We start from the raw sequence: 24,830 nt of genomic DNA, 5'->3' as shown, positions 1-24,830 counted from the left end.
GGGGGAGATCTACAGAATAATACTTCTGTAATTTGTTACAGGGGCGGGGATACCAAAAGAAAATGTGGAGAGTGTAAAGTTTCAAAGAAAATGCAGAATTATTCTGGAAGTGAAGTAGCTTTTCCTTCAAAACAAGAGCTAACTTTGTTATCAAATAGATGACAGGCGTTTCAATTTCCTTACCGAAAAATACTCAAAAGAATCAATTACGGAATCAATTTTGATTCTGAATGAATTTGTTTCATGGCTTTAGCTTTAATTATATTTATGATAATTGTATGGTTGAATTTTATTTTAGGTTCTGGACTGTAACCTATTAAAAAGGTGAAAAAGAAAATTCGCATAGTTACACTTCTCACGCACCACCACTCCACCTAATCACCTGAATATCAAACGTTTTCTTTAGGTAACAATTCTAAAACAGTCGACCAGTATGATTACTTTATACCATTTTGCACACATGTATCGTTATCACTGAATTAATTTCTTTAATGTGTCATTTATGTTTTCCTAAATTTGAGTTAAGACACATTTATTTCACCACGAAGGACCGGAAATTGTCTTCGTGGTGTTTACAATTCATGACAAAGCTGTGTAGTCTGCGGAAAACACCCAAGCAGGAGAAAACACGCACGGACACAGCAAATGAATTCATGCCGAGGCTACTTTTTCTACTTTACTTCTTTATCCTCTGCAAACTGGGGCTCAAAATATCTAAGTTCGTGTGATTCCTGCAAACGATAACCGCGTCTGTATTTCAGGAGTAACGATAGCCCACGAAATCTGGTTCTACGTTAAGGTAGGTGAATGCATCAGTGAACAATTTCACATCTGGGAGAATGGACCCAAAATATCAGTTTCTCGCGTTACAAAGGAATTAAAATTAGCTTACTAAAATACTAACTCTGGACAGCAAAGCGCAACGGAAACATTGCCATCTCATACAAATAGTCTATGCATTCTTAGTCTCCCAAATGCTAAAACATCAATGGAAATAGGAATTCTATACGGCAAAGATAGATTCATTCCTTTGTAAGACTTGAGTAAGGTCAGTTGGATGCAGATTATTGTGGCTAAGAACAACGCTAAGAAAGTGGAAGTGTTTTTATGAACTGTCCGTGGCTCCACGCAACATGTAGTCGGTCAGTCAGTCAGGTAGGCCCACAGCACAGGGCCTGGACTTCGAATGATGACAAAAGCGACCAATGCTTTACTCTTCTGTTTTGCCGTCAGTACAGAGCCGAAAATCCGCCAAATATTGACCAAACAAAAATGTTCATAGTTGTATCGATACATATCCAGCAACAACCTCTTTAACAGACTCGTCATGACAGAGGAGCCATCATGATCATACATAGATCACGCATCCATAGCAATCCTGATGATCGTGACAAGTTGCAGTGTTTAATTGTGAATTTCCCCTGTCTTGCCCTTCATTCAGGAGATGTGAATTATGACACTGGGAGGCCAACATGCAAAATACTGTCCATGCCAGTGGAACGGGAGCTCATGCAAACATTTGCCTAAGGGATGTCAACTTCAATTCAACCACTCAGACTGTGTGCATTACTGTGGAGAGCCTCAATGGAAATGAGACCGTGAAGCAGTCATGTTGCTGATGCTGAATGAGAAAAAAAAGACAATCTCTGGATCATGTTGCTGAGGAGGCGTGCCCAGTTTGTGGATAGGACACAGGACTGAGCCAAACGACAGCGTTCGATGGAGTGACCACAAACGCAGCGATGTAAGCGGATGTGTCTCTAGTGTCAGTCCTACAAGACAATCAACACACGGAAGGGATTTCATACACACGTGTGGATTCAGAGCGGAAGGAGGGGCGAGCTGGTGAAGCATTCAATAACTTGATCAGCGTCTGTGTGAAAACCATCGGGTCTCAAGTTGAAGAGGAGACAACAGAGCAGACAGGAAGCTCCAACACTTAATGTCCACTATGCCTCGGAATCGAGCGTTCTCAGAGCCCGAGTACTCTGCTGAGTATTCCGCAGACTGTTCCGTGACTCTGCCCTCTGACCCTGGGCAGGCTGTTGGGCGAACACACGAGGTCACGGTGAGGAGCTCAGGTTGCTGCCTTTGCCTACCTCGTTTCATGCGCCTCACCTTTGCACCAGAGTCCCTGGAGAACCTCTACCAGACCTACTTCAGGCGTCAAAGACACGAAACCTTACTGGTGCTGGTTGTGTTCGCGGCTCTCTTCGACAGCTACATCATTGTCATGTGTGCGGTGGTCTACACCAGTGACAAGCTGGCACCTGTCCTGGTGGCGTCTGTGGGGCTGCTAGCAGACATCCTCCTCTACCTGCTGTGCCGCTTCGGGCTGCTGCCAGATCGCATCTCCAGGCGGGTGGTGCCCTACGCCCTGTGGGTGCTCATAGCGGCTCAAATATTCTGCTACCTGGGTTTGAATTATGCCCACTTTCACCAGGCCAGCGACACAGTGGGCTGGCAGGCTTTCTTCAGCTTCTCCTTTTTCCTGACACTGCCTTTGAGGTTGACTCCCATCGTGCTCATCACGACTGTCACCTGCGGGGTTCACACCCTGGTTCTGGGTGTCACCATCGCCCAGCAGCAACAGGAGGAGATCCAGGGAGCAGCACTTGGCAGACAGGTGAGACTTGACAAGGGAAGAAAAATATAAATCATGCTACTCTTGGAATACGCTGAGCAATATTTTTTTTAATGATTGGTAAACAAATAAATACATAAAACGGGGATATTTAAACTCAAAGGGTAAGACAGTTGTGTCGGTGAAAAGTATCTTTTATGTCCACTGCGTATTCTGTACAGTTAGTGGAGTAAGAGCTTTTCCCAATGCACCACCACAATGGAATGAGTTGAAATGCAACAATCGGGACGTCATTGCATGTGCTTAAAAAAAATCAGGGCACAAATGGCACAAATACAATCTTGAAATACCTACAGTATATGTGGTTGTACATGTCCGGCTTCTATTTACAAGAGGCTAATAACAAACAAAAAACATGTTGACGTCATTACTTTGGCCTTTGGTAATATTATGGATACTTGATGAGCATTCTCTTGTATACTGTAGCTTTAGAAATGTTTTAACTTCACAATCACTCTGACTTCTCAGCTATGTTGACTTGATATCATCATCAGTGAACTAGCCAGTTCAAGAAATAACTTATCACACATTTTATTGTCTTCTGAATGATAATTATTCATTTATGTATTACATTTATTGAAATATCAACATGACGTTTAAAAAGATACAATATGTATATTTTCAACTAGAATACTTTATTTTTAAAACAGAAGACCAAGTCTCTAACAAACTCTGGCAAAATCACAAGTTAAACCAGGAATAACATTTGAAGTCAATTGAGTTTTTTGTTGATATTTATAAGGTAGACCCACAGAGTGCATAAAAAAAATGCACCAAGTAGGCAAAAACGATTCCCCTGCCACGATCAAACCAACTGTCCTTGATTAGGTAAATGTGACAATCACCATTTTATTTGCAATGCCATCAATGAAAAGTAAAATGAGATGATACTACTCTGTGCCTTCTTTTCTCCACTTTAAAAGAATTCATAGTACAACAGCGAGCGTCACTGTACTTTTTTTTGTTTGTTTTACTGCACAAACTGGGCAGAACAAAATGAAAACCAGTCCGAGCTGATCATGCAAATAAGGACATGGCAAACAAATGTTGCAGATATATTTTTAGTCCAGTTTTACTGCCGTTGTGACTCAACACAGGCAACCCTTTGAAAAAGAGCTTTGCATAGTAAATAAACACATTGCATTGCAGTGAAATACATGACAAAATCATAAAGCTGATTGTTTAAATATGTACTTGCACGCCTACTTCACATGCACGTTTTCAGCTTGTTCGTATGAGGGCCGATGGATCTGGATTTTGTTGTTGTTGTTGTTGTTTTTAAAGCTTGATGCCGATATTTGGCAGAAAAAAATAATATGCTAACTGTTTGGATGGCCAATGAATTTAAAAAATACAGAATGAATCAAATGCCTTTCCTGGGGATCTCAAGGCCTAAAAGAACAGCAATTTGAATTACAGGCAGAACATCTGACTGTTTTACAATACTTTGTCCTTGAGCTTTAACTGATGAATTGATAAAAACAATTGGTTCGTGAAGCAAATTTGAAGCTTTATTTTCCCATCGTTACAAAAGTCTTTCTCGATTGTCACTTCAACACCTGTAAACAACTCAATGCATTCACCATTATCCAACCTTTTTTGCTCAGTCTCGGCCGCTATTGGAAGTGGAAACACTGGCTGTGTCGTTTACCTTGCGCCAGGCTGGTCCCACGTTGTGACAGTGGAAATATGCTGCCAGAAAAGCTCAACTTGCGTCGGATCTTACCACCTAATAGGACTACAATTCCCATGTTCTATGACACAGAAACGTGAATAATGCAGCATTCAAGGAAGGGGGGGAAGTTGGATTGTCCCAATTCCGACCTCAAAGCATTCGGGGAATGTAAACGACAAAGCTGTATGATGCCGATAAATTGTTTGTTGTTTTCGTTCATCACAACCTATTTTGACCTCCAGCAAACATTCTTCAAAATATGCTTTATTTATATAAATAAAGGAATATCTTATATTCAAAACATTTGACTCATTTTACCGAAATTTCACGTTATTTTGAATAACTAAATTAACAATAAATAATGATAGATTCATATATGATTATAACCTTGAAAATTATTTTATTCCATTCACGGTCTGCATCTCCATGTCTAGGTCGCCATTGTTGAGTAACATCAGATTGAAGCCGATTCGGACTCAATCTGACGTAACTCGGATCACCCAGTTCAAAGGAGCGTTCCAGTGCACTTTTCCTGGTTGTAGGTCAGAAGAGTCGGAATTTCCATCTTCCTCGAAGACAGTAGCAGTCGTAGTTCCTGTGTGACGAAAACACATCGACGCCTGCGGGGGGATTAGATTTGGATGAGAATAACAATGCGAATGTAATAGGAAGGAATTTGAATGAAAGATGACAAACCGAAAAGCCGACATTCGTCCATACATAGGTCGCACTGTCGATTTTTGAGAAAATGAAAGGATTTTAAGTGTGCCTTATGTTTTGTAAAATACGGTACACGTTCATTGTACATAAATTTAAATCATGGCACAATATTGAATTCATTTACCGTAATAGTATATATATTATAAACCCAATTTTGAATGGAAGTATGTGAAAAGTGAATATTCCCTGTCACGAAATCACATTGATTCTTCTACCTGCTTCTTGTCAAATTTGACATTTTCAGGAAAAACCGTCTGCTTTTTTGTCTTTGTAATGAAATAAAATTAACACAAATATTCCTGCATTGTTTATTGCGCTCTCTTTCTGAACTGCTGAAGGTCTAAATATTTCACTATTACTAGGCACCTTTCATCCTCTAATTACTGTCCTCATATTTTAAAGTCACCTCAAAAAACATTGATTCTGTGTTCTGTGTTTGGTTGCATTTCACAAATATCTAAGAACAACTGCAAAATATTTCAATGCTTGGCTTCTCACACGAGTGAATGTGGGTTTTTTTGGGGGGGGGGGGGGGTTAAACGTCAGTGTGAACAGGTGTTGCGGTACTCGATTGCCTGGTATGCGGGGCTGGGCAATTCATTAGTTAATTTTTCAAAACAATTTTTGTGAATTTAATTTTTTTTTTTCATCTACTTCTGAAGTTCCGAGAGCTTCCCCACGATGTGTACTGCTTGCACTGACAACATGGCTGCAGGCACAGAGCAGGTCATTCATCAAATTAATCACGGTTGCAAATTTTGCGATTTTGGTCAGTATATTGAACGACTTCTTTTTTTTTTTTCTGACCCTTCTGGCGATTGTTTTTCCAAGGAGCAACTCGGGTTTAATTCGTGCTAAACAACAGATACATTCTTTGCACATTTTTTGCATGTAGCTAGAAAGGATCCCCTGGGAAGGCAACCATGGAACCACTTGCACCGATTATTGCCAAATGTATTTGTATATCGTAAAAATAGAATTTTATTTTCATGTTAGAAACATTTGACCTGAGATAAGCGCTTATTCTAAATGTGTGCCTTTTCTTTGGGTGTAATTCTTTGACTTGAATAAGGCAAACTCAAAGCTACAAGTACAGTGCAGCCATCAAGTTGAATGTTCTATGAGGGCTGTGTTATTTTTAGAATATGCCGTTGGCCAATCATGATAATGGAAAAAAAATAAGCGGCTGGTTCGACGGCCTGTCAATATACTTTTGTCAGAAGCGTGTTAGCGAAAACCATTCAGCAAACTGTGTCCTTGTTGTTGTTTTGTTTTTTCTCAGCTCCTGGCCAACATTGTGATCTATGTTTGTGCCATCACCGTGGGCGTCATGTCATACTACATGGCAGACCGGAAGCACAGAAAGGCTTTTCTTGAGGCAAGACAATCGCTCGAGGTCAAACTCAACCTGGAGGAGCAAAGCCAGCAACAGGTCAGAGGTCAAATAATACAATATGTCTGCGTTTACAGACAACTTTATGTCAACTACTTTAACTTCAAGTAGTGAACATTCAAAAGGCATTTGTAGCCTTTTTGATGATGCTGACGCTGCTAGGAAGTAATGCGTTGCTCACAAGACGTGGACATCTCAGCTGCCATCTCTTGGCTTCAGGCCTGAGGATTTCAGAAATTAACGGTTCCGTTAGATTACCCAATGGGAAACCACTGTAAATAATTTTGGGTTCCATAAACATTCATCATGGGAACCCACTTTTCTATTTTGACTGATATTCATCATCAACAATTCTGATACTCAAAAGAATAATATTTAAAAGGTAAATGTTTGAAAACTATGCATTATCAATGAACATTACATCAACAGCTGTGTATGCCAGGTTTATTCAATAAAATAAATGGATCAAAATATGTTGTTTAACACTTTTATTGTACTCATATGGCATCATGAATATAGCATATACTGTACCGCAAAATCTGACAATTTTTTCCAGTCGAACACAGCAAAGATTAACTTACTGGTAATCATTAATAAATCAATTACTGGTTTCAACCAACAGCACAATCATTGGCTTGATTTGTAAGACTCGTGAATGTTCAGTATTGTTCCTTGTATTTTGTTCTAGTTGGTTGCAGTGAAATATGAAAAAACAAACTCGGGATTACTGAGGTTAATTGTTTCAATCAAGAATGTGCTAGCTAACCAAGATCCTCCATGTCATGTTGATGTGTCAAATTTTGCAATGTCTGTCAGAATGCTTCGAAATACAACTCAAGCCTGAAAATGAGCCTGACTGAGACTCGAGACATTTAGAGGGATCTCGTTCTCTCAATTTATATCAGACTTAATTACAGTACAGTACATCATCTTCAGAATGGGATGCTGAGGCTGCTGGCAGATGAGGGCCACCAACCAATCAAGGATGGAGTATGTTGTACTGTCTGTTACCATGACAATTAACCTCCCAAGATGATATACGTGCAATCACAAAGTCAACCCGATCAGTTAATTGTTTCTTATCCGCCACACTGTGAAATTTGGATTCATATTAAACGCGCCGCTACGTAACCCTTTATGTGCCTCCCTTACTCCCCCTGTACTTCAGTTGTGCTTATGCATGCGCAATTGTGCATCTGTGCAACATACAGCACGGCATGAGGTGTGCTAGAAAGGTTTCGGGATTGTTGTCAGCAACAAACAAACTACAAACTACAATAGAATACTGGAAACGATCGTTACCATGAAATCCTCCAGCCTGCTATCACATGTATGCATTGTTGGAAGGGGGGGACAACCAACTTCAACCAAGATTCAATATTTAAGTATTTTCTTCAGCTGAGTAACCTATTCTTTCAGAAATTAGGATGCACATCTTTATCATTCAGATTGTTCCCTATCGAGTTGATTCTTTCATTCCCAAATCATGAACAATATGTTGATCTGATGTGCCAGCACTGTTTATTTCAATCACGATTGATGCTGTGTGCTTCCTCTGAAGGAGAGTTCATGGTTTGTTTCTTCTCTAGGAACGCCTGCTGCTGTCCATCCTTCCCAAACACATAGCTGACGAGATGCTGCAGGACATGAAAAAGGAGCCCAGTCAGAAAGAGATGCAACAGTTTAACACCATGTACATGTACAGACATGAAAATGTCAGGTAATGTAGCAACTAATATTCAATATACAGTAATCCCTCGTTTATCGCGGTTAATGGGGACCAAAACCACCCGCGATAAACGAAAATCCGTGAAGTAGCGACCAATTAACATATATATTTTAAAAAATTGCCCACGTGGGCCTTTGCGCTTGAGCAGAGCGCACTAACACACACATACACACACACAGGCCAGCGATCCCGCGGGCATGCAGCAAGACTGTTTATGATTCGTCAATTAAGGTTGTTTAGATAATTAAGGATGGAGAGACCTGCTTTTGTTCTTATAAGTCCGTCTCTCTCTCTCTCTCTCTCTCTCTCTCTCTCTCTTTCTCTCAGCAACACACATACACTCACCTGCGCGACCATGCGTGCACGCACACATGCACACACACATGGCCCACGTGGACCTTCCACGCTTGAGCAGAGTGCACACACACTAGCACGCATAGTAAACAACACTTAGACACTGATTTTTGCGGACTTCATAAAAAAAAATTAAAAATTATGAATGTTTGAAAAAATCCGCGATAAACGAACCGTGAAATAGCGAGGGATCACTGTACTGTGCTGGCCCGAATATAATACGGCCCTGATTATAAGACGACCCCCTTTTTCAAGACTCAAGTTTGAAAAAACTTTTTGAACACCAAATTACTTTTTATACAGAAAATAATTACAGTACATCTGAAACAAATGATTCTAACAATATATTTGAGAGAAAAAGCATGTGATTTTGCCTCATTCAAATCTTAATATCTGAACATTTAAATATGTAAACTAAAGTGCAATCACATTCGTAAATGAATGGCTTCTGGTTTTTGAAATCTAAATTACATGTTAACTTCTCCTCAGCTGCCGGTTAACCTGGCCAATCTTCGACCCACTTTTCTCCAGATTGTCGCTACGTTTCTCCATTTTCTGATATCCCTTCCATTATTTTCTTCTCTTTTCTTTCTTACCGCTATTTTTTATTTTTCTTACTCGTGCTACCGCTATTTTTATTTTTCTTACTCGTGCTACCGCTATTTTTATTTTTATTCTTCGTGACGGGTTCACTTTGGCCGGGGGAGTCAAGTTCAACATTCGCTTCAATGATATCTGGCGCCATCTAGCGTCGTGAATGGGTATAATGTCCAGACCCCGAATATAAGACGACCCCCACTTTGTCAGTCTTATTTCAATGCAAAAAACACTGTCTTATATTCGGGCCAATACGGTACTTAAGACCCCCATAAAGTCATTTTAATTATTCATCTTGAAAAACACAAAATATGTTTGATGTTACGTAAACGTGACAAGAATTTTACTTATAGATTTTGACAACTACTGCATGGTTCATTGACGTCTACAGTAGTCATCACCCTTCAAATGAATATGTCATTGTACTGATGCATTGCTTTGTGTCGATCTCTTGTTGTGCAGTATTTTGTTTGCAGACATTGTGGGCTTTACCCAGCTGTCATCATCATGCAGCGCTCAGGAGCTGGTCAAACTGCTCAATGAACTCTTTGCTCGGTTTGACAAACTAGCTGCAGTGAGTCTTAGTATTAAGCAATCCGGTTATACACGTGCATTTACATTCTTTTTGACAATCGGGAGATAATTTTTGTACAGTATAGATTTGTGATGCGGATAACTAACAACATTTAGTTTATGGGATTTAGCATATTTGTACAATATTCTGCTGTTACTTTTACTACTGTATTAGGTTTCTTAAAGCTGCGGGCATTTTTTTCAATTAGAACAAAGCTAAGCCCGTGAGTTTTATTTCTTTCTAATTGCACCAATTATACATGTTTGCTATCAGTAAAAGTAATCAGAGTTGAACTGAATAGTTAGCCAACACCAATTTGCACTTTAAAAATAATCATCAATAGTTTAAACTCATGCAAGATAAAGTATATCCTTGCTCTGACTAAAACCCCAACCACCTTTTCAGAAATATCACCAGCTGAGAATCAAGATCCTCGGAGACTGTTACTACTGTATTTGCGGGCTGCCAGACTACAGGGAGGACCATGCCGCCTGTTCCATCATGATGGGCCTCGCCATGGTTGAGGCCATCTCGTGAGTGTACAGTCGAGCTGTGTATTTCAAATTCCCAGAAGGCAATCACCGCATTCGCTTGTGAAGCGCGCTGGTCTGTCACATGCTCAATGGAAAATTGATCACTCAGACAGACTAACATAGATTTTTGTTGTGTGTGGCCGTGAAAGAAAGTGCATTAGTTGAGGGATCTTTCTGCATGAGTGCCTGTGCGTGTGTGATTATTTGTTTTATTTCCTGCTGGTGCGGTGACAGTATTTTTAACAATGCATTCATTTGATTCCATGTATCTGTAAACAAACACTAGGTATGTACGTGAGAAAACCCAAACAGATGTTGACATGCGAGTGGGAGTGCACAGCGGCACAGTCTTGGGTGGAGTGCTTGGTCAGAAACGATGGCAATATGACGTGTGGTCCACTGATGTCACTGTAGCCAACAAGATGGAGGCTGGAGGGATACCAGGGTAAGAACACGCTGTGGTTGCTTTTTAAAATCTTGAATAGCACTCTGAAGACAACAGGCGTCTAACTAGGCCTAACATGCCTCAATTTGTGCCATCCTATACAACTTTCTATAGATTTGTGAAAATGAATTGCATCAGTATGTACTTTCTGAACTCAGCCACCAAGCCAAATTCATAAGAGTCAAATTGTTTCCCCAGACCAGGATTTTCATTCTGTCAACATATTAACAGGTTGTACTTTTACTGGAGCCATCTATTGCAGGGATGGGCAGCTGGCGGGCAGCCGATGAGCTGATAAACATTCAAAAACGTTCTCCATGAACAATGGGAGAATGGAGGAAAATTCACGGCAAAACCGGGATAAATCCAAAATATGAAAAAATATGCAAATCCACAGGTGTCGAATTGCAAATGTGCAGGGGTCAACTGTAGTTTTAAGTTGTAGTATTACTATTCAACACTAGATGACAGACATGTCTTAGTTGCACTTACACTAAGTCTTATACTGCCCTATACTGGACTACAACATGAGTAGGCCTAATATATATTTTTTGCGGATTTGAAATGATATGCAGGGGAAAAGAACAGTACCTCCTATTTTTAAAAAATGAGTGAGTTGACGTACAAAAGGAATTCTTGTACTAAATATTGGGTTCTTCTTCAACAGTTTTGTGCCATCTTTAAATGGTCATTTTGATGCATTGGGGGAAAAAATTGTGGGTTTTTTGTTGTTGTTTGCTTCAAGCCTTTTCTTGTTGGGTTAGTATAGTGGATGTTTTGTACATGTATTGAAAAGTGTCTGATCAAAAATGAAATACAGTATATTAAGAGTGTGTATTTTCTCCCTATTACAGTAAAATAGCATATTTGTCATACATCTGGTTAAGAAGTGTGTGGTCTTATGTGGCCTCGCTGTAGCACTGATGAAAAACTGTCCCCCCCAGCATTAAAGTTTTACCTGTGGTGGTCAAAAGATAAAATATAAATGGTCCACTTGAAGTTGCCCATCCCTGATCTACTATATGTGCACACCCCATCAAATCATTCCCTAGATTGCTGACTCTTTCCAATGATTTTTTCTTTGTCAGAATCAGATTCAAATTGTTTTTTTCTCTTTTATTGATGTGGTATTATTTTTTGGTATTGTGTATTAAGTTCTCACGAATGCACATTTCATTCCAATGGAGTGGGAGAAAATTAAGCGCTTGCAATTGGAACACGATTCTATGGCTCTGGCAAGGCTTCATATTAGAATTGCTATTGTGGTGAACGTACAGCATTAGGTGTGCCCAAGTTCTCTACAAAGAAGTGTGGTAGGATTCTTGTCATAGTTCAGAACTGTAAGTATAACTTCGGCTCAGGGCGAGCCACGCAAACCCTGAGTGGTGGCTGGTTATGATTCAGGAGTGTGTGCATGTCTACCTGGTTGTCTACCTAGGGAGCAGTGCTCTCCTTTTCACAGTGGTTCATAAGTGCAGCAATCAACTGTAATGGCTGGTCCTTTAAGATAACCCCCCCCCCCCCCGCCTGAATTGCCTGACCTCTGACCTATTCCCCTCCGTATATTGACGCAAATGACTTTTGTTACCAATTTGCTTTTTTTTGTTATTGTTGAAATACGACAGTGACTGTGTTGCTTTTGCTGTTGCCTGAAACAAAAATAAAAAATATTCCCCCCGCCCCCCTTCTTTCGGTGTGGATTAGTCGTGTCCACATCTCACAGACCACCATGGAGTGTCTTCATGGGGAATTTGAAGTTGAGCCAGGGAATGGAGGTGAGCGCTGTGACTACCTGAGGGAGAGAGGACTCGAGACCTACCTGGTAGTTGTTTCCAAAGGACCCGTGGGAAAAAACGGCATCAACAGTGTAGTGAGTAGAAACTACGCACGCACGCACGCACACACACACACACACGCGCGCGCGCACCTATCCAGGAATCCCACTCCCAAAGAATAAGTGAGGCCAATTCCATTTTATTTCTACTGTAGACTGAAACCATTTGAGTTTGGAATCAAATAAATACTGTATGTAAGGAGATATCGGCCTTTTGGTTTTTGTTTCCAGGTATTTAATTTTTGATCTCAGACAAAGATTAGAAGTTTGCACTTTTTTTTTTTAATCTACTTATTTGTCATGTGAGCCAAAGTATTGGAACATGTGACTGACAAGTGTGCTTTATTGCCTAGGTATGTTTCATTACATCGGCTGACTACTATTTTACACAAAACTAACTGTTCCCCTACAATTAAGTGTTCATTCTATTTTTATTTTTTTTTACCTGTTTCCAATTAGAAATTATCTGTAACTTCATCCAATGGAAACTCCCCTCTGCTGATCAACACCACAGAGTGTAATGGTAGCGTGAACACCGCCTGCACCACACCAGAAGAACCTGAAGAACTGGACACCAGGGTAAACAGTCATAATCTCTCAGATCCGACTTCAGATGACACATTTTACAAAACAAACATCATTAGTTCTCTAACCTGGCAAGAGCCATATTGGTACGTGAATCACTCAAAGAGGTTCTCCACAGTGGGACTGCTCCAATACAATCTCCTTGAAAAGGGCGAGACATTCAGTCGTACTTTGTGCTGATTGGGTGATATAGCAATTTGTGCCTACCAAACTTTTGTTTTTACCAATCGCGCAACAGGTAAAAATATCACCGACATGTGTCTCGTTTGACCAGCTGAGTTCTGTTATCTCAATTGGCACAGATGGCATCATGGCATTGCGTGGTAGTGGATCAAAGGCGTCTTAAAATAACACAAGTTGATTTTTGAATCAAGTCGATTGCCAACCGAGAAAATTTTCATCACGGCCGCATATCCCACCCCCAAACACGTTGCTCTGTGATTTGTCCGCACTGCCGGTGGTGCGGCTCAGTGCAAATCAGCGGGCTCGGGACAAGATGGATTCACTGGGTTTTGTGAACTCTCAAATACTTTCCAAAGACTTTAATTAAAAAGAAAATAAAAAGATGAAAAAAAAAACTATTTAGAGTGTTGTTGTAAAAATCAAACATTGGATTAATCAAAAAACCTTCCGCGAATCTGGAATTCTGCTAACTTTGGTGGCATGATCAGATTGTTCAGATTTTGTCTTGGACTTCTTTTTCTTTCTTCTTGAGCGATGTGTTAGAAAGAACAATGACATGACCTTGATAATGATAGCAATTTGGTGACCCGCAGGTTGTCAACCCCTCTTTCCCAAATCCTCGCCGAAGGCTACGGCTGCGGGATCTGGCTGAAAGGGTGATCGATGCCCAAGAGAACGAACAGGAGCTCAACAAGCTGCTAAATGAAGCTCTGTTGGAGCGAGAAACTGTCCAAGCGTGAGTCTAATTTTTTTCCCCCATCTAAAGGTTATCTGTTAGCTTAGGAGCCTAAGCAAAAATACAATGGAAAAAAAATAAGAGTTTACTTTTAGACCCCACCAAAAAGTTTATTACGGTAGTTGCCTAATTCAATAGAGTACTTAATGAAAATATGTTAATGCTTTCATAAATAAGATGCCAAAACTGAACAGCATTAGGGGTGTAGGGAGTAATCCAATCTAGCAGATGGTGTTTTTATTTATTTGCAATATCCGTCCATTTAATTCCGTACCACCTGTCCTCATTCGGTTTGCAGCCTATTCCAGTTGACTTTCGGTCAATACGTATTTTATATTTCGTGCAGAGTGAATTGTGAAATTGTGTTTCCATCCATCGGACTCTGTTATGTCCAGGGGCACTTTCGATGTGACTCTGCCTGACTATCCCAATGATTTCACTGGTCAATGGCAGGGGACGGTAACCTTAAATAGGTAAAGAGCCATTTGGACTCCATCCCTTTTTATGTATAAAAACTATCGTGGTTTACATTTATGAGACGAGTTAACTGCTACAGAGAAAGCAAAATTGTATTTCTGCATGTAATGAAAACTTTGAAAAGTGGAGCGAGGACTATTTCACTTAACAATATGAAATACGTATTTGGGAAGTAATAGCCCGTTAGAATAATGACTTTACGGGTTAATGTGATTTTTGCTCCTGTGTCACAGCAAAGACACAAAGAGCCACGAGAGAAGGATGAAAGAGCCTCAGGTTGACTATCCCTGGTCAGTGGGGTAGTTAATAATATGAAATCGCAATAACTCTGACCAATAAAAATAATGACGAGAATTCTGTGAAATGATGTCACTGCACTTGATAGCCATTTTGAAGAGTTATAGTTATATAGCGGGGGGCCCGGTAGTCCAGTGGTTAGCACGTCAACTTCACAGTGCAGAGGTACCGGGTTCAATTCCAGCTCCGGTCTCCCTGTGTGGAGTTTGCATGTTCTCCCCGGGCCTGCGTTGGTTTTCTCCGTGTACTGCGGTTTTCTCCCACATTCCAAAAATATGCATGGCAGGCTGATTGAGCACTCTAAATTGTCCCAGGGTGTGAGTGTGGGCGTGGATGGTTGTTCGTCTCTGTGTGCCCTGCAATTGGCTGGCGACCGATTCAGGGTGTCCCCCGCCTACTGCCCGAAGACAGCTGGGATAGGCTCCAGCACCCACCGTGACCCTAGTGAGGGCACAGCGGTTCGGACGATGAATGAATAGTTATATAGCCTAGTACATTGCTGCCTGATGTAATCTAAATCACTGTACATAAATAATGAGTCAATGATGTGCGAAAGCTTTAAATAAAGATGTCTTTTATTGTATTGTATGTGCTGCTGTCAATTACACTGGTCAACAGCAAATTTAAATCAGGGATGGCTTTTTGTGTCCCTGAATGTTTTTTGGCACTGATTTAAAAATGGCTTTCATCTTTTCTAGCACTTCAAGTTTCAGAGATATTTTCTGTTTTTTGTTTGTTTTTAAGTTTTGACGTAGAAAAGCTTGCGAAAAGGAGATTTCCCCATGTGCAATTTATAGCTACGATGTTTCAGAATGAAATGTTTGATGTGAGCATTGAGGTCCTCTTTTCCCCCTCAGTTTGAAGGGGAAGCACACAAACCGTCTCTCCCTGAGGTTTGTTGACCCCGACTTGGAGACTCGCTACTCGGTGGAGAAGGAGAAGCAGAGTGGAGCTGCCTTCTGCTGCTCCTGCATGGTTCTGCTCTTCACTGCTGCCATGGAGGCCCTCATTGATCCCAGGTTGGGTTCAGATACAAAAACATTTCCCATCAATTATGCAAAAAACGCTGAATAAAAACAACATGCATTTACTGATTACCACAGCACTCACTAATTGTGCTGTTTGGGCATTGAATTATTGAACTTTATTGGAAATTTAAATTTTCTGAATCTTCCACTTTATTCTTGCTTGTTGACCGCTAACTAACAAGATTTTTGTCTTTTTAACAGGTTGATTGCAAATTACATCACTTTTGCAGTGGGGGAAGTCCTACTCCTCATCCTGACAATCTGTTCAATGGCCGCCATCTTTCCCAGGGTGAGTCGAAGGAGTTTTGTGATTTGATTTGAGGATCATTTTGTCAAGTTGTCATAACCTGTAGTGTGTCGCCCCTCCAATATCACTGATGAAAATTGGTGGGCCCCTCCATTATTTAAGTTGCTCATCCCTGATCTACTCATAAAATAAAATCTAATGCTATACTGCACACCCTGCCTTTGCTGCCTTCTGTGCGAAACAACAAAAAGACAAAAGGCTCTAGTCATTTTCATGCAATCATTTAATTAGCATAAAATAAATATGGCAAACGCAGTATATGGTGTGTTAACAGTATCATCTGTGTTTTTTTCCTTTGCCCCTTGAGAAATTGTCGAGGGTCCCACAAACATAAGCAAAAGAAACCAGAATTATGTTAAGATGGTAACGCATGGTCTTTAGTCATTATTATTATTATTGCAGGTTAGGGTGAGTGGATGTACCTATTGATTGTTGGAAAATAAAGCTCCAAGCTGGGATCGATCCTCTCTCAGAGGTTTTTAGCAGTAAGGCCAAGCCACATGGGCCTGTTTACCTTTTGGTATATTGTATGAAGACAGATGCTAATATTTCATAAAGGCACGACTTGTTTAAATATTTGCTTAAATGAATGCTTCAATGTGGTCGCGTGCCCACGAGAAATGTCGATGTGTTATTTGGCACACAGGACTACTTTAGATTCAGACCTCTTCACCATGGAAATTCAAATGCATTTGATCCAGCAGAATTGATCGCCTGCCCAATTCACAGCACAGTCAATAAATGACTGTGCTGAGTTGAGTATAAAGATGAGTCAATGTTAATACTTTTCCAGGTTCTTCTATCAGGATCAAGATTACATCACATTGCAATGTCATGAGCATAAGTGCCTTGCAGGAATTACACAACTCAGCGAATGTGCCAGAATGTATTCGTATCGCAACAGTTAATTGTTTTGGGGGAGTTTTTTGTTTGTTTGTTTGTTTTAACTAGATCATAATGTGAAGTAAGCACATTACTTCCACGGGCTAACATGACACTTTTCATGTAATAATGATAATGACAAGATAGTGACAGTGAGGCTTTTTTTGTGTGTGTGAGACAGCAATGTTTCTCTATTCACAGGACTGGGTTTAAGTTTAACATTTTATTGGCAGAATTGATTCAGAAGTTTGGACAACAAGCATTAGCTTGTTAGTCACCACAGTCTTCCTTGTCGGATATAAATAGTGCGGATCAAGGCAGAAAACCAAAACACTGAAATAAATTACACTACCCTAAAACCTTTTTAAAAAAAAAAAAAAAAAAAAGTTGAACCCAGGCCACCGCAGAGGTCTTCATTGGCTAGACAGCCTTCTTGATCTGGTCCGATAGCTGACTGCCGCGGCTGCGGGGAATTTTTGCTTGCGTTATCGCAACACCCCGTTTCGGCCACGGTTTTTCAGTGACAAAAATCTTTCATCTGAAAACTCAAAGTACACTTTTGGGCCATTTTCAGCCAACAATGAGAGAATGTTCATTTCTGGCATTTTCATTCATCCATGCATTTTCTATACCGCTTATCCTTCCTAGGGTTTTCATCTGTTTCATAAAAAGACATTGTTTTTTTTCTTTTGGTAAGGTTTTTCCAAAGAAGCTTGTTGGTTTCTCAACTTGGATTGACCACACTCGCTGGGCTCGTAACACCTGGGCCATGGCAGCCATCTTCATACTTACCATGGCTGACATTGTTGACATGGTAAGCTTTGTGCAATATCCGCAAAAGCTATATCTGAGTGGAGAGCTGTCGAGCTGCACGTTAATCATAGGAGGCACTGATCTGAGATGGATAGTTACTGAGCTCATTACTCATTTCTGTCCATCTTCTAGCTGAGTTGTCTGCCTCAAGGTCCTTTGTCAGTCAGCACCTCGGTGGCATCCCCGCCCTCCTTATCCTCCATCTTGTCGAGCCCTGAAGGTTGTCTGAACAACCCCAAATATTACAGCTACATTGCTGTACTCGCACTGATGGCCACCACCATGCTGGTTCAAGTTAGTCACATGGTCAAACTCACGCTGATGCTGCTTATCACAGTGGCTACTGGTGTCGTTAATATATACAGCTGGAGGGACATCTTTGACCGCTATGACATAGCCCGCTTTCATGATTACAGGTGAGGAAAAAAAGCTCATGCATAGATTTTTAGTACCGGTTATGTTTTGATTTCTTTGCTCATCAAACATTCCCACACATTTTATGTAATATCGATTTTTGTAAGTTTTAATATTTGGATATCATTGTTCTTCTTCCTAGGTCATACATACTTAGTGCCATCCAAATTGACCATGACAATTATGATCTTCACTATGATGGTCAGCTTTTATTATTTCTCCCGACATGTAAGTTAACATTGCTTACTTACTATAAATGCACTGTCTGTCTTGTCTGTGAATGTCTATCGACAAATATCCGTCAAGCTAACGAGCGCACTGTGTGTTTGCGTGTGCATTTGTTTTCCTTTTCGTGTGCAATTTCATGTGTATGTGTACAATACAGTATGTCCTCCGGTCAAATACGTTGCCAAACGTTCAGTCATAGATTGTGTTTTGTACAGTAGAGTGTCCCAAATACATGGTTGGGACTTTCTGACTTTCGGGTTGAGTGAACGCTGGCGCGTTTTGGCTGCCGCTGCTCAACCCGTATTGTTTTGTGTTTTTTGTTATTGTAAAGTGTCCTTGGGTGTCTTGAAAGGCGCTTATAAATAAAATCTACTACTACTACTACTACTACTAATACATAAACTACACTACTGGATGTCAGTGACAGAACCGTGTTAGGGCAGCCATGCAAACTGGTAGGGATGTAACGATCACGGCAATAGTGCGATATCAGAATATTGTTATTGGCACATTATCATCGCAGTCATGCCACAAGATTAAAAGTACCACATCTGTTAAATAGGCCAGGTTATTCTCCATTTGTGCAGTTCCAGCACCTTCTGGGGATTAGTTTATTAGTGCAGTTTAATTTGAATTAGGCCTGGTTTGGCCACTTATGTTTAAGACCCACACTAATCGTCAGATGAAGGGGAGCACTGGCTTCCTCTTCAAATTTACTTGATTCACAATGTGTGTGTGCATTAGCACGAAAGTGCCTCAGTGTTAAGTATTAGTTGTGTTATCAGCCAACCACGGCATTGTGAACTCAAAAGATTATGATTTTTTTCGACGCTGAGACAATCAGAGCAATTGACAATAAAATGCCACCCCCTATTTCATTGTCACTGCTGTAATGTCCAAAAACACAACATTCTGAGGTTCATGTCATGATATCACATTGTGACGTTTGGATATCGTTACATCTCTACTAACTAGTAACTATCTTAAGGATTCCTCTCGAATAAAAGCTTTACTAATGAATGTCTTTGTACTCTCAGCCGTTGTGTAATTTGACATGTAAGAACCTTTAAATAGCCATATCTTATATTCATCCACGAAGGAATCGCAGTACCAGTAATATTTTTAGGGAAATGTATGCCAATACAACAATGATGTCCAATACGTCCATCGCAATTGACCGGTAGCCCATGGACTGGTCCCAAGTCGACCACGAGGGCTGGAAAAACGAAATAGGAAAAAAGAAAAACAAACATTTGTGTATCTGTGTGCGTGTGATTAACATGATATAATTTTTTGTTTGTGTACACTGCACCCTAAGCATCCGATCAGTTTTACTTTCTCCCAAAAAGTATTTAAAAAAAAAAATATATATATATATATATATATATATATATACACACACACACACACAATAAAAAAGCAGGTCCACTTTAACCAACGGTGGCGCGTGACCCACATCACCAGAAGTTGTTCGCGGTCAGCATCCTCGTCCCACCCCTCGGGTGGTGTCCGTCCCTCTACCAGAGGCCAGGAAGCTTGAGGGCTCTGCGCAGTATCCTTGCTGTTCCCAGCACTGCACATTTCTGGACTGAGATGTCCGATGTCGTTCCCGGGATCTGTTGCAAGCACTCATCTAGTTTGGGGGTCACTGCCCCGAGTGCTCCGACCACCACAGGCACGACTGTCACCTTTACCTTCCAGGCTCTCTCCAGCTCCTCTCTGAGCCCTTGGTATTTCTCGAGTTTCTCGTGTTCCTTCTTTCTGATGTTTCCTTCACTTGGGACCGCTTCATCCACTACAACGGCTTTGCTCTGCCCTTTATCTATGATCACGATATCTGGTTGGTTCGCCATTACCATCTTGTCAGTCTGGATCTGGAAGTCCCACAGGATCTTCGCTCTGTCATTCTCCACCACCTTCGGAGGTGTTTCCCATTTTGACCTTGGGGTTTCCAGTCCATACTCCGCACAGATGTTTCGGTAGACTATGCCAGCCACCTGGTTATGGCGTTCCATGTAGGCTTTCCCTGCCAGCATCTTACACCCTGCAGTTATGTGTTGGATCGTCTCAGGTGCCTCTTTGCACAACCTACACCTTGGGTCTTGTCTGGTGTGGTATATCTGGGCCTCAATGGCTCTGGTGCTCAGGGCCTGCTCCTGAGCAGCCAGGATGAGTGCCTCTGTGCTGTCCTTCAGGCCAGCCCTCTCTAGCCACTGATAGGACTTCTTGAGATCGGCCACCTCAGTTATGGTCCGGTGGTACATCCCGTGTAGGGGCTTGTCCTCCCATGATGGTCCCTCTTCCAGCGCCTCATCTTCTGTTCCCCATTGTCTGAGACATTCTCTGAGTACGTCATCCGTTGGAGCCTTCTCCTTGATGTATTCATGGAGCTTGGATGTTTCATCCTGGACAGTGGCTCTCACACTCACTAGTCCCCGGCCTCCTTCCTTTCGGCTTGCGTACAGTCTCAGGGTGCTGGATTTGGGATGGAACCCTCCACGCATGGTTAGGAGCTTTCGGGTCTTAACGTCCGTGTGTGTATGTGTGTGTGTGTGTGTGTGTGTGTGTGTGTGTGTATGTATGTATATATATATATATATATATATATATATATATAATTTATTTATTTATTTATTTTGAATTCCCCATTCAAATTGTTGCATGTACAATTCACCGATGGCACTGGCAAAGAATGGGAATCTGGAGCGCCATGAGAAGCTTTTTAAAACGATACACATACATACGATAGTTTCTGCCTCTGCGTCAGGTCTCTAGTAAGGTAGGCACTGAGTTCCTTTTCACAAACTCAGAAACTCTTGAATCTACTTTATTTTTTTGTTTTGTTCATGTTAGAGGCCGTTATGGCCGTTGCTCATCACGGCGTATGCATGAGCGCGCGATGCGTGCTCGTGCGGTTAGCAGGTCGGTCGCGGGAGGTTTGTTGATTGAAAAGTAGATTTTTGGTCAAAGAAGGTTGGGGAACCCCTGCCATACAGTATTATATAACAACCGTTTTTCTAATATCATGAGAATTTTGGTCTCTGTGTTGACATTTTAGACATTAGAAAGGTCTATGTTGACAAAGCTTGTGATGATGAGCTGTTGTTACCCTGAAGGTGGAGAAGCTTGCTCGCACACTATTCCTGTGGAAGCTTGAGGTTCATGAGCAAAAAGAGAAGGTATATGAGATGAGACGATGGAATGAAGCCTTGGTGACCAACATGCTTCCTGAACATGTTGCTCGACACTTCCTGGGCTCCAAGAAAAGAGATGAGGTGACATCAACAGATTACTGTGCTCCCCCCCCCCCCCCCAAATGGTCCTTCACTCTGCTCGTACAGTACATGATTTATTGGGTCCTGCAGATATGGATCATTACCAACATTCTCAATCTCCTGTTAACTTGCTGTGTTCTAGGAGTTGTACAGTCAGTCGTATGATGAGATCGGAGTCATGTTTGCGTCCATCCCAAACTTCTCCGACTTCTACACAGAGGAGAGCATCAATAATGGAGGCATTGAATGCTTACGCTTCCTCAACGAGATCATCTCAGACTTTGACAGTGTAAGTTGGTTTACCAAAAGTTTTCCTCTTCTGCATTACTTGTTTGACGCTGTAAGGAATAAACAACAACAACATTTCGACAGGCGACAGGGTGGCCGACTGGCACATCGGCCTCACAGTGCACAGGTGCAGGGTTCGTTTCTGGCTCCGGCCTTCCTGTGTGGAGTGTGAATGTGAGCGCAAATGGTTGTTTGTCTCTGTGTGCCCTGCGATTGGCTGGCAACCGAGTCAGGGTGTCCCCGCCAACTGCCCGAAGAGAGCTGGGATAGGCTCCAGCACCCCCCGCCCCACCACCACCACCACCACCTACCCCTCCGCGACCCTTGTGAGGATAAATCTGATCGGAAAATGGATGAATGGATTATTATTTATTAGTTGTAAATATATCAGTTTATCTACCAATGCCAGTGGTCCTTCTTGTTAGAGGATTTGGAGCGTATGGACTGGAAATGAACCCTTCACATATTCTCACCTCATCTCTTTGTTTTACACATTAATGTCCCTTAAATTTGCAATTCATCCGAAGTTGTAAGAACCCAGTTCCTTCACAAATTGTGGGTAATGCTTTCTCTACTGGTCATGCGACTTCAAAAAGGAAAATAAATGGTTCTCGCTTCGGGTCATAGAATGAATTTAAATTGGGGTACAAAGTATACCCTGATCGTGATTTGGGTACAAATATCTGTGTTTGATGTACAGTGCTGTGAAATAGTATTTGCCCCCTTCCTCATTTCTGTGTTCTTTGTATATTTATCACATACAAAGGTTTCGGTTCATCAAACCATTTTTAATATCACACAGAGACTACCCAAGGAAATACAAAATGAAGTTTCCAAATGCCAGTTTAATTTATTAAGGCACAAAAAAATCCATTACAGTTGCTGGATGAGCCTCAGTTTCGCTACATCACAAAAATCAAGACCATTGGAAGCACCTACATGGCCGCGTCAGGTGTTACTCCTGACGTCAACAATGGGTACGCCTGTACCAAGGTCAGTATGGTCACTCGACATTGTTGTGTTTTTCTGTGTCACTGATCAACTTACCACAAAAATATATTCATACTAATTTGGACATTGTTCGGTAGAAGGAGGAGCAGTCCGACAAAGAGCGCTGGCAGCACCTGGCTGACCTGGCGGACTTTGCGTTGGCCATGAAGGTCACACTCATGAACATAAACTACCAATCCTTCAACAACTTCATGCTACGAATCGGTACGTCTGCACAGTTTAGCTGCTTTCATATGTGGTTTGTATTTGATTATATAGTGGACCCCAGAATACTCGCAGTTTGGTATCCGCAAATTACCTTTTTTTTTCTCAATATTTTTCATTTTGTGGTGGTATATTATGGTTTTAGCGGGTGATCCCCCACATTTTTTCCTGTGTTTTCCAGGGAAAATGTATATTGAATCATCTGTGTTTTGGGGACTATTTATTTGGGTTATTTATTTTCTTTTTTCCCTCCAATACACTATTCGTAGGCCGGTCCCGATCCCTCACTAGTAGTGAGGGTTCACTGTAATATTCATCTTTTATTTTCCGAACCGCTTGATCCTCACTAGGGTCGCGGGGGGGGGGGGGGGGGGGTGCTGGAGCCTATCCCAGCCGTCTCCGGGCAGTAGGCGGGGGACACCCTGAATCAGTTGCCAGCCAATCGCAGGGCACACAGAGACGAACAACCATCCACGCCCACACTCACACCTAGGGACAATTTAGAGCGTCCAATCAGCCTGCCATGCATGTTTTTGGAATGTGGGAGGAAACCGGAGCACCCAGAGAAAACCCACGCAGGCCCAGGGGAGAACATGCAAACTCCACACAGGGAGGCCGGAGCTGGAATCGAACCCGGTACCTCTGCACTGTGAAGCCGACGTGCTAACCACTGGACTACCGGGCCGCCCTACACTGTAATATTATAATATATAAATAAAAGCTTATAGGAGAAACATTGGCATGACATGAAAGTACTAATTTGGCATAGAAACATTGTCTGATTTGTAATCACAAATCTATCAGTGGGCTTCCAGCAGATTATATAAATTTATCATCCGCTTTATCATCACAAAGGTCACGGGTGTGCTGGAGCCTTTCCCAGCTGTCTTCGGGCAGTCGGTACACCCAGATCTGATTGCCAGCCAATCGCAGGGCACACATAGACAAACAAGCATCCGCGCTCACACTCACACAGAGGAACAATTTTGAGTGTTCCATTAGCCTGCCATACATGTTTTTGGCATGTGGGAGGAAACCGGTGTACCCGGAGAAAACTCACGCAGGGAGACCCACAAAACCCACAGGGAGAACATGCAAGCTCCACACAGGAAGGCCAGAGCCGGCATTGAACCCTGCACCTCTACGCTGTGCTGATATTACTTCAGTGAATGAAAAAATATATAAAAAATGCACGTATTCATTTGGAATGGACCTGACTGACCAAATTCTTGCTTTTAACCCATAATGTCTTCATGGAAATTGCTATTTGCTAAATTGATTTGTTAAAATAACTTTTTGCGTGAAATAAACCATCTGGCACGTCAGCCTTTTAGGGGTTCTTCAGGAATTCCAGAGTGATACGGGACTTGAATGGTATCCTTCAAATGACCATTTATGAAGTCTAATTTCCCATGCATTATTAATGTACGGTTGAGTTATCTCACTCCCAAATACAGTATATTCTTTGAATGTATTACCATATCTCTGGAGTCCTTTAATTAAATAGTGCAATGTACAATAAACAAAACAAAACAAAAAAGGCTGTCTGATGACACAAATACAAATATGGTACACGAACCAACGATGGTTTCAGTTCTGTACTG

General features: G+C 41.5%; 1 protein-coding gene across 2 annotated transcripts in view; it reads left to right on the top strand.

The window, feature by feature from the left end:
* Positions 1–607: 607 nt before the first annotated feature.
* adcy3a (adenylate cyclase 3a) overlaps positions 608–24,830 on the top strand; it is a 29,729-nt gene continuing 5,506 nt past the window's right edge. The window contains exons 1-19 of one of the 2 annotated variants that reach the window (XM_086113632.1): positions 608–799; positions 1,442–2,626; positions 6,322–6,471; positions 8,022–8,152; positions 9,575–9,686; positions 10,092–10,219; positions 10,506–10,664; positions 12,369–12,534; positions 12,958–13,077; positions 13,860–14,002; positions 15,634–15,795; positions 16,006–16,093; positions 17,691–17,807; positions 17,939–18,224; positions 18,369–18,448; positions 21,565–21,723; positions 21,866–22,012; positions 22,891–23,004; positions 23,100–23,226. In XM_086113632.1, coding sequence (XP_085969758.1) covers positions 1,943–2,626; positions 6,322–6,471; positions 8,022–8,152; positions 9,575–9,686; positions 10,092–10,219; positions 10,506–10,664; positions 12,369–12,534; positions 12,958–13,077; positions 13,860–14,002; positions 15,634–15,795; positions 16,006–16,093; positions 17,691–17,807; positions 17,939–18,224; positions 18,369–18,448; positions 21,565–21,723; positions 21,866–22,012; positions 22,891–23,004; positions 23,100–23,226 — 3,073 coding nt within the window. In that variant the 5' untranslated portion in view covers positions 608–799; positions 1,442–1,942. The remainder of the gene's footprint in view (positions 800–1,441; positions 2,627–6,321; positions 6,472–8,021; positions 8,153–9,574; positions 9,687–10,091; positions 10,220–10,505; positions 10,665–12,368; positions 12,535–12,957; positions 13,078–13,859; positions 14,003–15,633; positions 15,796–16,005; positions 16,094–17,690; positions 17,808–17,938; positions 18,225–18,368; positions 18,449–21,564; positions 21,724–21,865; positions 22,013–22,890; positions 23,005–23,099; positions 23,227–24,830) is intronic. The other variant, XM_086113631.1, reaches the window with a different exon arrangement.

The sequence above is a fragment of the Hippocampus guttulatus genome, chromosome 6, assembly GCF_054856545.1.
Source record: "Hippocampus guttulatus isolate MCC_2025c chromosome 6, RoL_Hgut_1.0, whole genome shotgun sequence".
NCBI classification, from domain to species: Eukaryota; Metazoa; Chordata; class Actinopteri; order Syngnathiformes; family Syngnathidae; genus Hippocampus; species Hippocampus guttulatus.
This window is presented reverse-complemented; position numbering and strand designations above follow the sequence as displayed.